At 42.1% G+C, this 12,847-nt stretch overlaps 1 protein-coding gene across 1 annotated transcript; it reads right to left on the bottom strand.

Moving 5' to 3' along the window:
- Nucleotides 1-6,776: 6,776 nt before the first annotated feature.
- LOC307263416 (tripartite motif-containing protein 5-like) lies at nt 6,777-9,612 on the bottom strand (the record flags this gene model as incomplete). Its single annotated transcript, XM_080044565.1, is given in 7 exon segments — nt 6,777-6,847; nt 7,276-7,419; nt 7,519-7,624; nt 8,635-8,847; nt 8,937-8,992; nt 9,256-9,457; nt 9,460-9,612. Coding segments are annotated over 7 exon segments (945 nt in total).
- Nucleotides 9,613-12,847: the final 3,235 nt, after the last annotated feature.

Raw genomic sequence — 12,847 nt, 5'->3', positions numbered from 1 at the left:
TTATGGTTACAGCTATATTGGGTAACTTTTTTGAATGAATGAATGTCGGTTACATTCAAAACATTGCCCAAAGGATTTGACACAAAGTTGATTAAGCCTATCAGCTCCACAAAACTCTCTGTATTTCTCAGTATGTAGCATAATGTACAAACTGGTGTCACTCACTGGCACAGGAGCTCAAGTGCCGACAAAATGTTTCAGTTGTTGATTCTACTGCCTAAGAAAAAAATCTGGATGTACGGCAGAATGAATACAATCCAAGCGTGATCACCAAAGGCTTACCTCATGTAGATGTGCCAACAGTGTTGTTGTAATTACTCAGAATTCATCATTGGGGAGACATAAGTTACACACAGCTTAAATATAGTACTTTTTTTGTTCTTTCGATGTAAAAATAGGCTGATAAATATGGGAGATAAAGAATTAGCAGTAGTTTCAAATAACAACCACTGTTGACTTCTAACCTTATCAGCATGTTGTTACAAAGGTCAGTCATATGGGGACAGATTGAGTGGATACATACTATTGTTCAATATGTGCCATAGTAAGTAAGTAGGGTGAAATGATTACTTTTACTAAATTACTTTTCAGATCTGTACTTACTTACAGTGCATTTACCTGGTTATATTCCACCACTGTTCTAACTGCAGCTTAAATGACAGGGTTTAGTTATTTCTCATTGCTGTTGGTCTGTAGTGAATATCTTTATGACCAACCATCAGGTCACATATGAAATGATATCAATACAAATACATTCAATTCACATCCATTGTAGTACTGTAGGAACTGGTAATACAAAGCCTCGGAAAATTCAACTCCTTCTTTTTCTGCATGGCCTTATGCCTCTTGGGGTAAATGGAGGGAATGTGTTTTTTTTATTATGATTTGGGTTAACTGACCTTTCAGGGTAAATCCATTAACTTCAGACCATTTGGTGCAAAGACATGATAAATACTGTTTCGACCTAGGTCAGGAGACAAATGGAGCCATGGAGCCTCAGCCTGGCTAAATGGCCAACCATACTGAAACAGAACAGTGCTAGAACGTTAAGTTCAAATAAAACCGACAAAAAGACTGCAGCGATAAATACTGGGGGGAGGGGGGGCAGCTGGGAGAGGTTATAGGTGGGTCAGAAGGTCACACTGACGATGCAGGGAGAAGCCTTATCTCTCACACCTAGTGAATCAACCCATAAAAACGTAGTGGAGAATTATTGCAAATGAGGGTGACAGACAGCTATATATCTTAAGTTTAGTTATGCAAGAAAGGCCGCCGTTTGATTGACACTTTGACTGACTCAGCGTATTCTATTTTAGTGATACTGTCTGTGTGTGTGCAATGCATACACATTCCCATATTCTCCAGTAACACAAGGTGCCCTTGATAGACTAATCATGTTGTAAGGTGTGTGTTTGTTTGTGTGTGGGTGTGTGTGGGTGTGTGTGTGTGTGTGTGTGTGTTGTTATCCCCCGCCACCATCTGTCCTCTATAGGCTGATGATCATCTATCTTCCCATTAACTGTCAGTCACTCGGTTCCCAGTCGACATGTCTCCTCTCGCTACCTGAGCTGCATATAGCTACCACACCACACCGCTGCAGAGGCACACGTTATATCTGGTGACTTTGGCCATCCAATTGCTAAAACTTACAGCAGTTGCACAGTTATGGACAGGTACAATTTTTTAATCCCAGAAGGCGTGAATCCCATTTACAGCCCTTCTGTGTACACTTCTGCAAATGCAACAAGAGAACGTGACCACAAAAGTGCTGAGTCATCACCCACCCACACAGGTCAATGTATTATTTAATAGGTGTCAAGTGGAAAGTTATATTTAAGTTCAATGTTACTCGGAAAATAAAAGTCATTGTACGGAACCTTGAGCTCTTGCGAAAACATTTGCAAAAAAAAATCCTAATCATTTTAAAAATCGGAACCCTCATTACAAATCAATGTCGACCTGCTGGCACTTTCCTTCATATTTGCCAGTATTGTAGCCTGGAAATCCAGACACATTTCTAGAACGATAGAGGGTCTGGCCACGATCAATAGTAATTCCCAACTCAAGGGGCGGCTCCTACTTCTGCATTTCAAATGCCACTGCACACAATTGGATAGCACTACAAACAATCAGAGCAATGAACAAGGTGACGTATTAAGCCCCATTCGTTTAGCGAACAGCGGGATTAACTGTTAAATTAACCTTTTGCCCTGGTCGGTCGGCAAAACAGAACATTCCTCCTACTTGCTAATGAAAGATTTGAGTGCCGTCTTCCAAATCGTAAAGGGTCGAGGCCAAACCTGTCTTAAACCCAAACAACATATATGCAGCCATCTTTGATGTTTACTATCACGGCTTCGACGGCACATGCACAGTACTGTCGTCATCTGGTTAAGTCTGCCCCAGATCACCATAGGGCTCTGGCCCGCCCATATCAGAAAGAACGATTAGATTGGTAGCTCAGGATTTCTTGACATATTTAATGAGCTTCAATGGAGAGTGTCCAGACCAACAGGCACAGCAAATTTAATTTGCCAGCGCCTAGCGGCAGGTTTGGATTTCCAGGCTCCCTGTATTGTGTATCTTGGAGCATTTCTACCAATGTTGCCAGTTCCGCAGGTGCATTCCACAAATACATGGTATTTTCAATTCAACATTATCAAAGCCTGGGTTTGATGTCATAACTCCCTGAAAAATGCTGTGTCCTGTGTGTATAATCAGTAAGCAAAAAGAAATTACTTGAAATACCATTAAACCATATGTATTTCAGCGCTAGGAGGAACAAGATTGTTAGGAATAAGCCGTCTGCAGCGTGCATACCGTGTGTGTGTGTGTTGTTATGGGTTTGAGATTATAAATTGTTTTATTCTTATTTAATTTTTTAAGAAATATGTTTTAAATATGTTCTTATTGTATTTTTATGTTGTTGTGGTACCCTTTCACCCTCCCTTTACCTAACCACAATCCTGCCATTCCTTCCCGTCTCCCTTTTTATCATCCCCCCACACTTCCCCAACCCCCCCAAAAAAATTATATTTGGTTCTAGTTAAATATTCATGCCTCAGTCATAGGCCTGGCACTATGAGTCATACATCTGGAAAAACTGTGAGGCCGAGAGAGGGAAGGGGGGAAGGCGAAATGAATGGATGGAGACGAATGTAAATGACAGGAGACAGAGATAAAGATGGAAAGAGTTTAAGAAGGAGAGGAAAAAGGACATGAGTAGAACCACACATTGGTGGCCAACGGTGAAAAGGGTAGAGAGCGAGAGAGAGTGACAGAGAGAGAGAGATGGATTGGTATTTAGCTGAATGCAAAAGGAAAAGGAAGCAGTTTGCAGGTAGAAGGACAGGGGGAGAGAAGGAGGAGGGGTTGAAAAAGGCACATAGAGAAGCAGGGGAGGATGATGTTGTAAAATGAGAATCATACCGAGGGTTTGGTGAACTCATTTGACCTAAATAAAAGGAGTTAAAGTTACATTACGTACATATTTCAGTCATTTTGGTCTTTGATTGTGGGCGGCATGCAGCTTTGTAATGAACGATGAAAAAAATAAATGTAGGTCACATCAGATCTGATCAGATGCTCGGAGGAATGTGTCTGAATGAACCAGTTCATGCACACAAGTGTTAAAAATGTTCTTGGGAGTTAACGTTTCAGAGTCTCAAATTGACCCTGAGCGTTTCCGTGAGACCAAAGACATTGTTGTCGCGTGACGTTGCCCCCGACATTAAAATTCAAGAATGAAACATTTCAATTTCCAGCAGAGCTTACATAATATAATAATTTCTCCTACCGAGACATAAAGACGTCATGAATTAAAGATTATGAGGGGAAAGAAACAGTGTGTCTCCCAAAATAACATTATTCCTCTAATTGAACATGAGAGGATGTCATGTGGCAAAAAGGCTTATGTCACTCCTACTTGTAGTCGCTGCGTGTGTGCATGCACTCTAAAAACTCGCAAGAATGAAAAGAGGATAAGACAAGAGAAAGAGGGGGAGGCGAGCGAAAAAATCCCAAATTATGAAACAACACACACACACACACTAAAATCAGACACGCGTAGGCACGGCTTGGTTTAGTTAATGTAGCAGGTGAAAATCCAGCGTGCGAAACATTAACAAAAAAAAAAGTGCGAGACAGCATTTTGCTGTTTTCTAAAGAAAATTTGTTGCCGATAAAAAATTCAGCACCGGAGCAATGTGTTGGCTACATGACAGCGAAACTTGAGATCCAGTTGGAGCAAGTATCCCCTTCAAGTGTTACAAAAGACCAGCGTAAGCTCTTCAGAGACGGAGAGAGAGAGAGAGAGAGAGAGAGAGAGAGGGAGAGAAGGCAGCCGAAAAGAGAAGGCCAGGTGAAATAGGGTCAGTGCTCATCTTCTACTGAACCTTATGCGGTTTGATTATCTCCAGCCACACACACACACACACACACACACACACACACACACACACACACACACACACACACACACACACACACACACACACACACACACACACACACACACACACTCACACACACACACACACACAACTCTGTAGACTAGAGTGTGTGTCTGCATATGCACCCTCTTTTTCTCCCTCTCTCTCTCTCTCTCTCCTCCTCTGTGGTGTTATTAATGCTGACATATTTTAGCTACTGGCTATGCGCTTACCCTGTCCTCTTTCCAACTTAAGCTCAGGCAGATCACAGACACTGCCAACAAACACACGCATAGGCCTACATATCTGTCCCAACAGCGAGGTTAAAGGCAAAAACGTCATCGGGATAGAAGGTTCACATCCTAACGGTGTTTACTGTAAATATGTATAGCAGCCTGTCCGCTTTCATTTAGCCCCTGGCACATGAGCACATGTGTGTGTATGTGCAGATTGCCTGTTCTATACAATCAACAGGGTGCTACATAGCCTGCTTGCGTTAGTTTAGAAGACCGTTCTGAGCTAAAGCAAAGTTAATGTAGATTAAGAAGATATCTCAAGGCTACTCCGCTGTCCTCTGACAAGTTCAACATTTCCACACTTTTTTTTTAATTTCACATGATTTTGTTTCGTTTTAAAATGAGAAAAGTTCAATTTCTCAGTGAGATGGTCCCAAATGAAGGAATTTTGATTTATGTCACATCTCTGTGTCACCGATGAGACACACATTTTGCCTTGACTTTCTGTTATAGCACAAGGCCCTTTCATTGCAGCCAATTTAATATCTTGAGTGATACAATCAAGAGGTAGTGCCGATTCACTACCTCACAACAAAACGCGGCCAAGAAAATAGCGTTTCAACTTTAACAGTGTGCAGTAAATAATGACTTTTTTTTTCTGTCCATCAATTTCTTATATCTTCAGTCTGATCACCTGATTGGCTTGCATCAATGCAGGCCTCTTATTTGTTATTTATTTTTTGGGGGGGTTGCTGAACATATTAAAAACAGACCTCTTTGTCCAGCTTTGTACTCTGTCTCCATGCTGCTGCAGTGGCACCTGCTTTGAGATGAGATTTGCATTGCTAAGAAGGCAGGACTTTTTTAAGCAATGCAAAATAACATAGAAGACCAAAGACCTCTTTAATAAATGATGTTAAACCCCAAAGGGTGCAGACTTGTGCATTTTAAGGGGATATTGATGAGAAAAAAACTGCCCGAATTGAATTCCCTCTTGGTTGAGCGCGCAATGCATAAGTATGTTTTGTTCCACTTGGCACAAATTCAAAATATACAGTATATATGTATCGAAAACTAAACGAAAAAAATATATTATTGCCCTGCATAGACAGCATATTGAACTTTTTTTTAAATATATCTTAAAAAATGTGTGATGATTGATGATCTGGTGTACAGCAGAAATGATTCCCTTCTGTGCATTGTGTGTCATGGGCAACTTCCATGGCCCTGTGGTCCCAGGTTCAGCACCATGGACATCGGCCGTAAGAAATACATTACGAGCGCTACACAGGAAAGCAGGAGGATTTGCATTATGTTCTGCAATGCTGTAGTCCCTGTCTATGCTCCCTGTCAAATCCAAACACACAATTCCACAGTTAAAGGTGAAGTCAGTGATTCTGGAGTATACTTGTCAAAATCAATGAATATCTCCTCAGTGATCACAGCCTAGGCTACCAGGCATGCAGCTAGTTAGGGTGGGCCTTCTTAAAAAAAAGCATAACCTACCAACTTAAAGAGCTATAGGCTGTGTGTTAATACCATATTTGTATTCAGTGCACACACACAGTACGGATAGGTAGCGGAAGAAAATATGAAGAAATATTCACTGATTTTGACAAAGAGTGATTTTGACAAAAGGCACTCTACTACAGAATCACTGACTCCAAATGTAAGAAAATGTTCTGCCTGTTAATAAGTAAGCAGTTTGTACAATATGTCTGGCACCATACATAATTCTGTCATAAAGAAAATAAACAAAACCAAGTCGTTGAAAATGTTTATTAAAAACAAACATAGTTTGTAGAAATCAAAAATGTTAAGTTTTGTTACTTATGAATAATAAGTTGTTCGCAACAAAATATCATTTGTTGGGCTCAAATATTGGGTTTTAGTTTGAGCCTCAAAATATATTTTCTTTAGCACAGACAGTTGCCTTGAAAATGTGAGTATTCTTAACTTTTAAATTTTTCCATCGGACACCATATTACATGTATGTACATGATGAAATATTCCAGGCTACTCCTCCCAGAATATAGGATACACAGAAAAAGTAATATCATGATATAATACCATCACCGTTCAAAACATGAAAAATACAGCGATATGAATTTTAGGTCTTATAACCCGCCCCCTCCTGTGGGATACTTGCCACAGTGCCTAACAACTTTTCTTGGGTAAACCCTGTACAGATATAAAGCACATCACACTCAGAGACATACAATAGCAGTGTTTCCCACAGCGCTTTCTAGTTAAGGCGGCCACCTAAACTAATTCAACTAAAGATGTTGCTGAAGGATGGGGAAGTAGAATTCTTGCTGCAAATTTGGCCGGATGAAAATATTTAAAAACAATCAGATACAAGTACGCTCCAATTCCCCAAACCCGCCCGCTTATAGACGTGGTGACGTAGGACAAGAAGCAATGGAGCCTACTAGGTCCAGATCTTTAGGAGCAGTGTGAGTACAGGCCAGCACGGTACGGGTAAACTTTACCTAGTGTGAGTGCGCCCTCACATATGTCCTGTGGGAAACACTGTATAGTTCAACCCACTGTCCTTTCAAACACTTCTGTCTATTTCAATTCACTGAACTCAGCAGTGGCTCCTGTACCCCAAAGATAAACTCCAGCATAGAGCGGCTGAGTGAATGTGGTCTGGACTCTGTGGAGGAGAGTCATGGTTTCAGAGATGCTGTAGAAGGACAGAACACCTGCACTGTGATCCAGGTACACTCCTATTCTGGAGGACTGAGGACCTGAGACGGGGGTATAGACATTATTGTGCCTAAACTCATACCTGTTTGTGTAACGATATAAAGCCCAAGAAATGTCATTGTATCCAAATAAACTGTCACCCCCTGCTCTGCTGATATTCTTGTATGCGACTGCTACACCAACTGTTTCCCCTCTCCACTCCACCTCCCAGTAACAACATCCAGTCAGACTCTCTGTACTCAGGACCTGATAAACACCAGTGAATCTCCCTGTGTGACTAGAATAAGACTGTTCTTGATTCACGTTTGTTGCTTTTCTGTTCCCATCAGATAATAACATATATGTGTATGATGTGTTTGGATCCAGTGTGATTCCACGTGAATATCTTAAGAAGTCAGCTCTGGTCTTGGGCTCTGGTTGAGGCAGTAAAACATCCACTTGAGTCTCTGTCTGTGAGATGTTTGTCCATGTCTCTCTCAGGACGTCCTGTAGTTTCGCTCTGGCTTCTGACACAGCCGCTGTCACGTCCTCAAAGTATCTCAGAGGACGGATGTTGATACTGGATGAGTGAGTAGATTCACTGAGTGCAGACAGTGAGTGGTAGTCGTGCAGAAACTGGTTGTGATCCTCTGTGTGTGAAACAGGAAAGAACATTTACAAAATATATATAGGCCTATGTTTTTTTTTAAGATTATTTTTTGGGCATTTTTATTAGACAGTACAGAGTTGAAATGGGGAGACAGAGAGAGGGGGGGGGGGGATGACCTGCAGTAAAGGTCTACGGGTCGGATTTGAACCCGGGACCACTGCAACGAAGGCCGGAGCCCCCAAAGTATCTTTAATTACCCTTGAAATTAATTTATTTTAATGCCGCCGTAAAATAGACAATTCTTTTTTTGGTGGAAATGGAACTTCAGGCATTCGTAGAACCTTACTAAACACACAACTTGAATCTCTACTGATCCTCCATTATATCGTATAAACTCCTATTGGAGGGCAGTTGGCATTACATTTCATTCACAGTGGTAATAAAAAAAGTATGTAATAGTCTTAAATTTAATTTGGAAAGGTATCTCCCAACATTTCATAAAATCACCCTGGAAATGATCCAAAATGCCCCAAAACACATTTCACATAGAAAAACAAGAAGTGATTTTCCTACCGTAGTGTGCCAGCGTCTTCAGCTCAGCGTCTCTCTTCTTCAAATCAGCGATATCCAACTCCAGCTTTTCCTGAAGATCTTTGACTCAACTCACTTCAGTTTCCTGTTGGGATCTGGGATTGGTAGCCTCCACCTCCTGTTGGAGAACCTTCACATATTTCTCTACGTCCAGGATTCTCTTCTGGATGTTTAGTCGACTCCCCTCAAGCTCTTTCTGCTTATCAGTAAATTCTGCTGCAGCTGAGACTGTGTTGTGGCCTTTGTGTTCGTCCATTAAACACAGATAACAGATACACTGCTGATCAGTACGGCAGAAAATCTTCATTACCTCATTGTGACGAGAGCAGAGGTTCTCCTGGAGATTCTTGGAGGGCTCCACCAGCTTGTGTTACTTGAATGTCGTGATTCGTAGTGAGGCTGGAGGTGTTTCTCACAGTAAGAGGCCCCAGTCCCTGCGCATTCTGGACTCTGTGGATATTTTTAAGAGTCAGCTTAAGACGCACTTGTTCAAACAGGCTTTCTAGATCCATGTCTATGTACTCTGTATTATATTGTATAGTATTATATTTTGTACGTTCTTAGGAAACTCTTCTTTGTAACAGACTCTGTATATGTGTCGTTTTATTGTGTTTTTTTTAATGTGAAGCGCTTTGTGACCCTGGTCTGCGAGAGGCGCTATATAAATAAACTTTACTTACTTACTTACTTACTATACAGAACAGACAGGACTTGATGGCTTTCAGTTTTCTCCCAGTGCAGAAATCACAGGCCACATCTTCAGGTCCAGCATAGCAGTGATCAGCAGGAGCAGCTTGAAGTCCAGTCTCCTTCAGTTCCTCCACTAAATCTGCTAACATGGTGTTTTTCAGCAGCACAGGCCTTGTTGTGAATTTCTGCCTACACTGAGGGCAGCTGTAGATACAGTATGTTTACAATCCTCTTGATCCCAGTGGGTGTTAATACAGTCCATACAGTAGCTGTGTCCACAGGCAAGAGCCACCGGATCCTTCAGTAGCTCCAGACATATCGAACAAGAGAAAGTTTCCCGATCAAAAACTCCTGCCTGCGACATTTCTCTGTGTCAGTGACTGTGTGTCAAACTGTGGATCTGAAGGAGGGAACAACGGAATATAAGGACAGAGTGCAGCTCTCTGTGTCTGAGATAAGAGATACGGGTTGGGCCTTATCAAACTTTATCCAATCCTGGAAGAGGAGCTGCTTCATGGTTCGATCCCCGCCCGGCCACCTATGTCATGGTTGTTGTGTCCTTGGGCAAGACACTTCACCCACCTTGCCTCGTGTGAATGTGTATGATTGTTGTATGTTTGTCAGTCAGTCTGTTGTATGTTAGTGGTGCTATCGTAGTTTACCACCACCGGTATGACTGTGTGTGAACGAATCGGTGTTAATTTTGGCAGCACATTCTGATTTAGTCTTAGTCTTTTGAATATCACACCATTTAGTCTTATTCCTATTCTAGTCATCTAAAATCTTTTAGTCTTAGTCTAGTTTTAGTCTACTAAATATAAGCAGATTTTAGTTGACTAAATATACCGCGGACTTCGTCGACTAAGTGTTTTTCTTCATTGAATGGTATTAAGTTTTGAATATGCAATACACACACAGATGTAATGGTTGTAATACAAAACATGTATTCTATTTTATTCGTAATAATCTCACATACAATCAGTGTACCTGACTGGATAGGGGGGAAGGGGGGCTTTAAGAGCCTGTGCCCAGGGGCCCATTATCTCATGATCCGTATATGAACCAACTGGATTTCACAATCTTTTTTCTTTTTGCAGGGAGCATGCACAAGCATCATTTATAAAAAATAGAAAATAAAGAAAATAAAAAAAATAAGTGGGGGGCCCCACACTAGGTCTTGAAACGGGCCCCGAGATCGTTAAGGCCGCCCCTGGGCAGCAGCAGCAGCACGCAGTTTACGTGCTGATAAAAGTGAGCAACAGCGCTTTCCTTTAAGCAACACTGCTGCCGCTGTGTGTGTTCGGACTTCTTTTGCATCAAAGCCTTTTTGATAATAAAATTAAAGGTTTTAATTGAACGCTGTCCATGCGTCGGAGTTGATTGTAACTTACTCGGTTGAAAACAGAAACTAACGGAGGGAGGCGGCAGTTTCACAGTTCATTCCTATATAGTTGCGCAGTCAGTTTGGGGACATGGCTCTGTGTGTTCAAGCTCGAGACACAGCCTACTACAAACAGATCGCGGAACTTAGCCGTTCCCCTAGACAACGTTAACGGGCAGGATATCCCTGACTATCATTTTGTCCATCAAACCACAGAGTTTTTCTGCACAGCGGCTCACTCCACCCGCTCACACTGGCGCGTTCTCCCGTCGATTTTCACCGACACAGGGTTGCATTCGCTGCTTTGCACTGCTTCTTCCCAACTTGTTCCACAGTTCTGATTGGATCTGTTCTCCATTCGTCCCGCCCTAACAGTTTCGTCTCGTTCCTATTCGTAGACTATAGTGTCAGTTATATTCGTCTCAGTCTTCGTCATCATATCTGCCTTTTTATTTAGTTTTTATTTAGTTTTCGTGCATGAAAAAGGTTCGTTGACGAATATTTTTCGTCATAGTCTTAGTCTACAAAATTAACACTGGAACGAATGGAACCTGGAACCCTGTAAAGCGCTTTGAGTGCCTTGAAAAGCGCTATATAAATCCAATCCATTATTATTAGGGGGCCAAGCCCGAGAAGGGCCTGGGACTGCGTTTTGCAGAGCAACGCGGTTCCATAGCCCTGCTGGGCAGGGAACCCTATTGTTTTTGCTGGGACTTTTATTATTCCTCCCCCCTCTCAGCGTAAAACTGGTGCTGCAGCCCAAACCATAAAGGGTTGGGACATGCCACTTGCATGACTAGTTCAGACCCCCGGCCTCTCAGCATACAAAAAAAATCAGACATGCCGGCCACCAGGTGGCGCTACAACAAAGGAAAACGCGTTTTGCGCTATAACTCCCACTCCGAACGTCCGACAGTCAAAAACTTTATATCCACATATGCCCACAAGTCAGCTGCCCACGCCCATTTGCGTATATATAGATTTTTCGCTACATCGCAAAAACTGTGTCAGTCACCAAAACATACTCCTCTACACAGTTTTCGCCCGATTTGCACGAAACCAAAAGCATTATGCTCTACCGACTCCCACAAGCAAAAGTTGGTAAAATAATTTGTCTACGACCATTGGAAGACCAAACGGTAGCGCTTTTAGATTTGCGCAAATCCCTTAAAAAAATAAATAAATTGATTTTCTTGAAACTCAAGGGACACTATCATGGGGCATACTTGAGCCCATAAAAAAAATATGGGCAAGGAATTCCTATGTGGGCGGGAATTATTAAACAAATTAGTTTTTCACAGTTACTTCCTGTTTCGAAGTGTTTTGGCGGGAACATTCAAAAAAGTGTCTTTACAATGGAGAGGCTGACAATCTGATTTTGCTCATAACTCCCCAACCAAACATCGCACATTCAAAAACTTGACATCCACTTGTTTGGTAGCCTGGCTGCGCCCGCCTACCTACTTCCAGCCAAATTTCATTTTCCCTTCAGTAGTCAGTCTGGTGACGGGGCGTATTAGTGGGATTCTGCTCGAACAAATTTCTGTGTCCAATCAGCAAAGAGAGCGAGCGAGTGGCTGAGAACGATGACGTCGAAGTCGCGCTCCAGTTTCAGTTGCCAGAAGCCGGCTCATGACACACGTGATGACCAAACGTTATGCGATTGGTTGGCTAATCCAGAGTGGCACTGGGCAGATCCAATAGTTTTAAACTTTAACAGACACCCGCCTCCAAGTGAGTGAACGTTTGCCAATTACAGCACTGCCAGACCTTCTGTACAAATGAAATGAAGTACGATGGTCTGGTAGCACCAGGCTACTTGTTTGGTACATTGAGCTGCATCTTTCTATTTAACGTAGTTTTGCGAATGTCATCCATAGGGGGCGCCAAAACCACAAAAAGCAAAGAAAACGCGTTTGGGGCTATAACTTCCACACGAAAATCCCACAGTCAAAAACTTTATATCCATAGAGATGCCCACAAGTCAGCTGTATCTTTTGAGATTGGCCACGCCCATTTGCGTATGGGAATTTTCTTTCGCTACATCGCAAAAACTGTGTCAGTCACCAAAACACACTCCTACAGTTTTTGCCCGATTTGGACGAAACCAAAAGCATTATGCTCTACCTACTCCCACGAGCAAAAGTTGTATAAAGAATTGTTCTACGACCATCGGAAGTAGCGCTTTAAAGATTTGCACATTAGCTACCTAAATCCA

Source organism: Ammodytes marinus, assembly GCF_949987685.1.
Source record: "Ammodytes marinus genome assembly, chromosome: 16".
Taxonomy (NCBI): Eukaryota; Metazoa; Chordata; class Actinopteri; order Uranoscopiformes; family Ammodytidae; genus Ammodytes; species Ammodytes marinus.
Note: the sequence above shows the minus strand (reverse complement) of the source record. Positions and strands in the feature narration are given on the sequence as shown.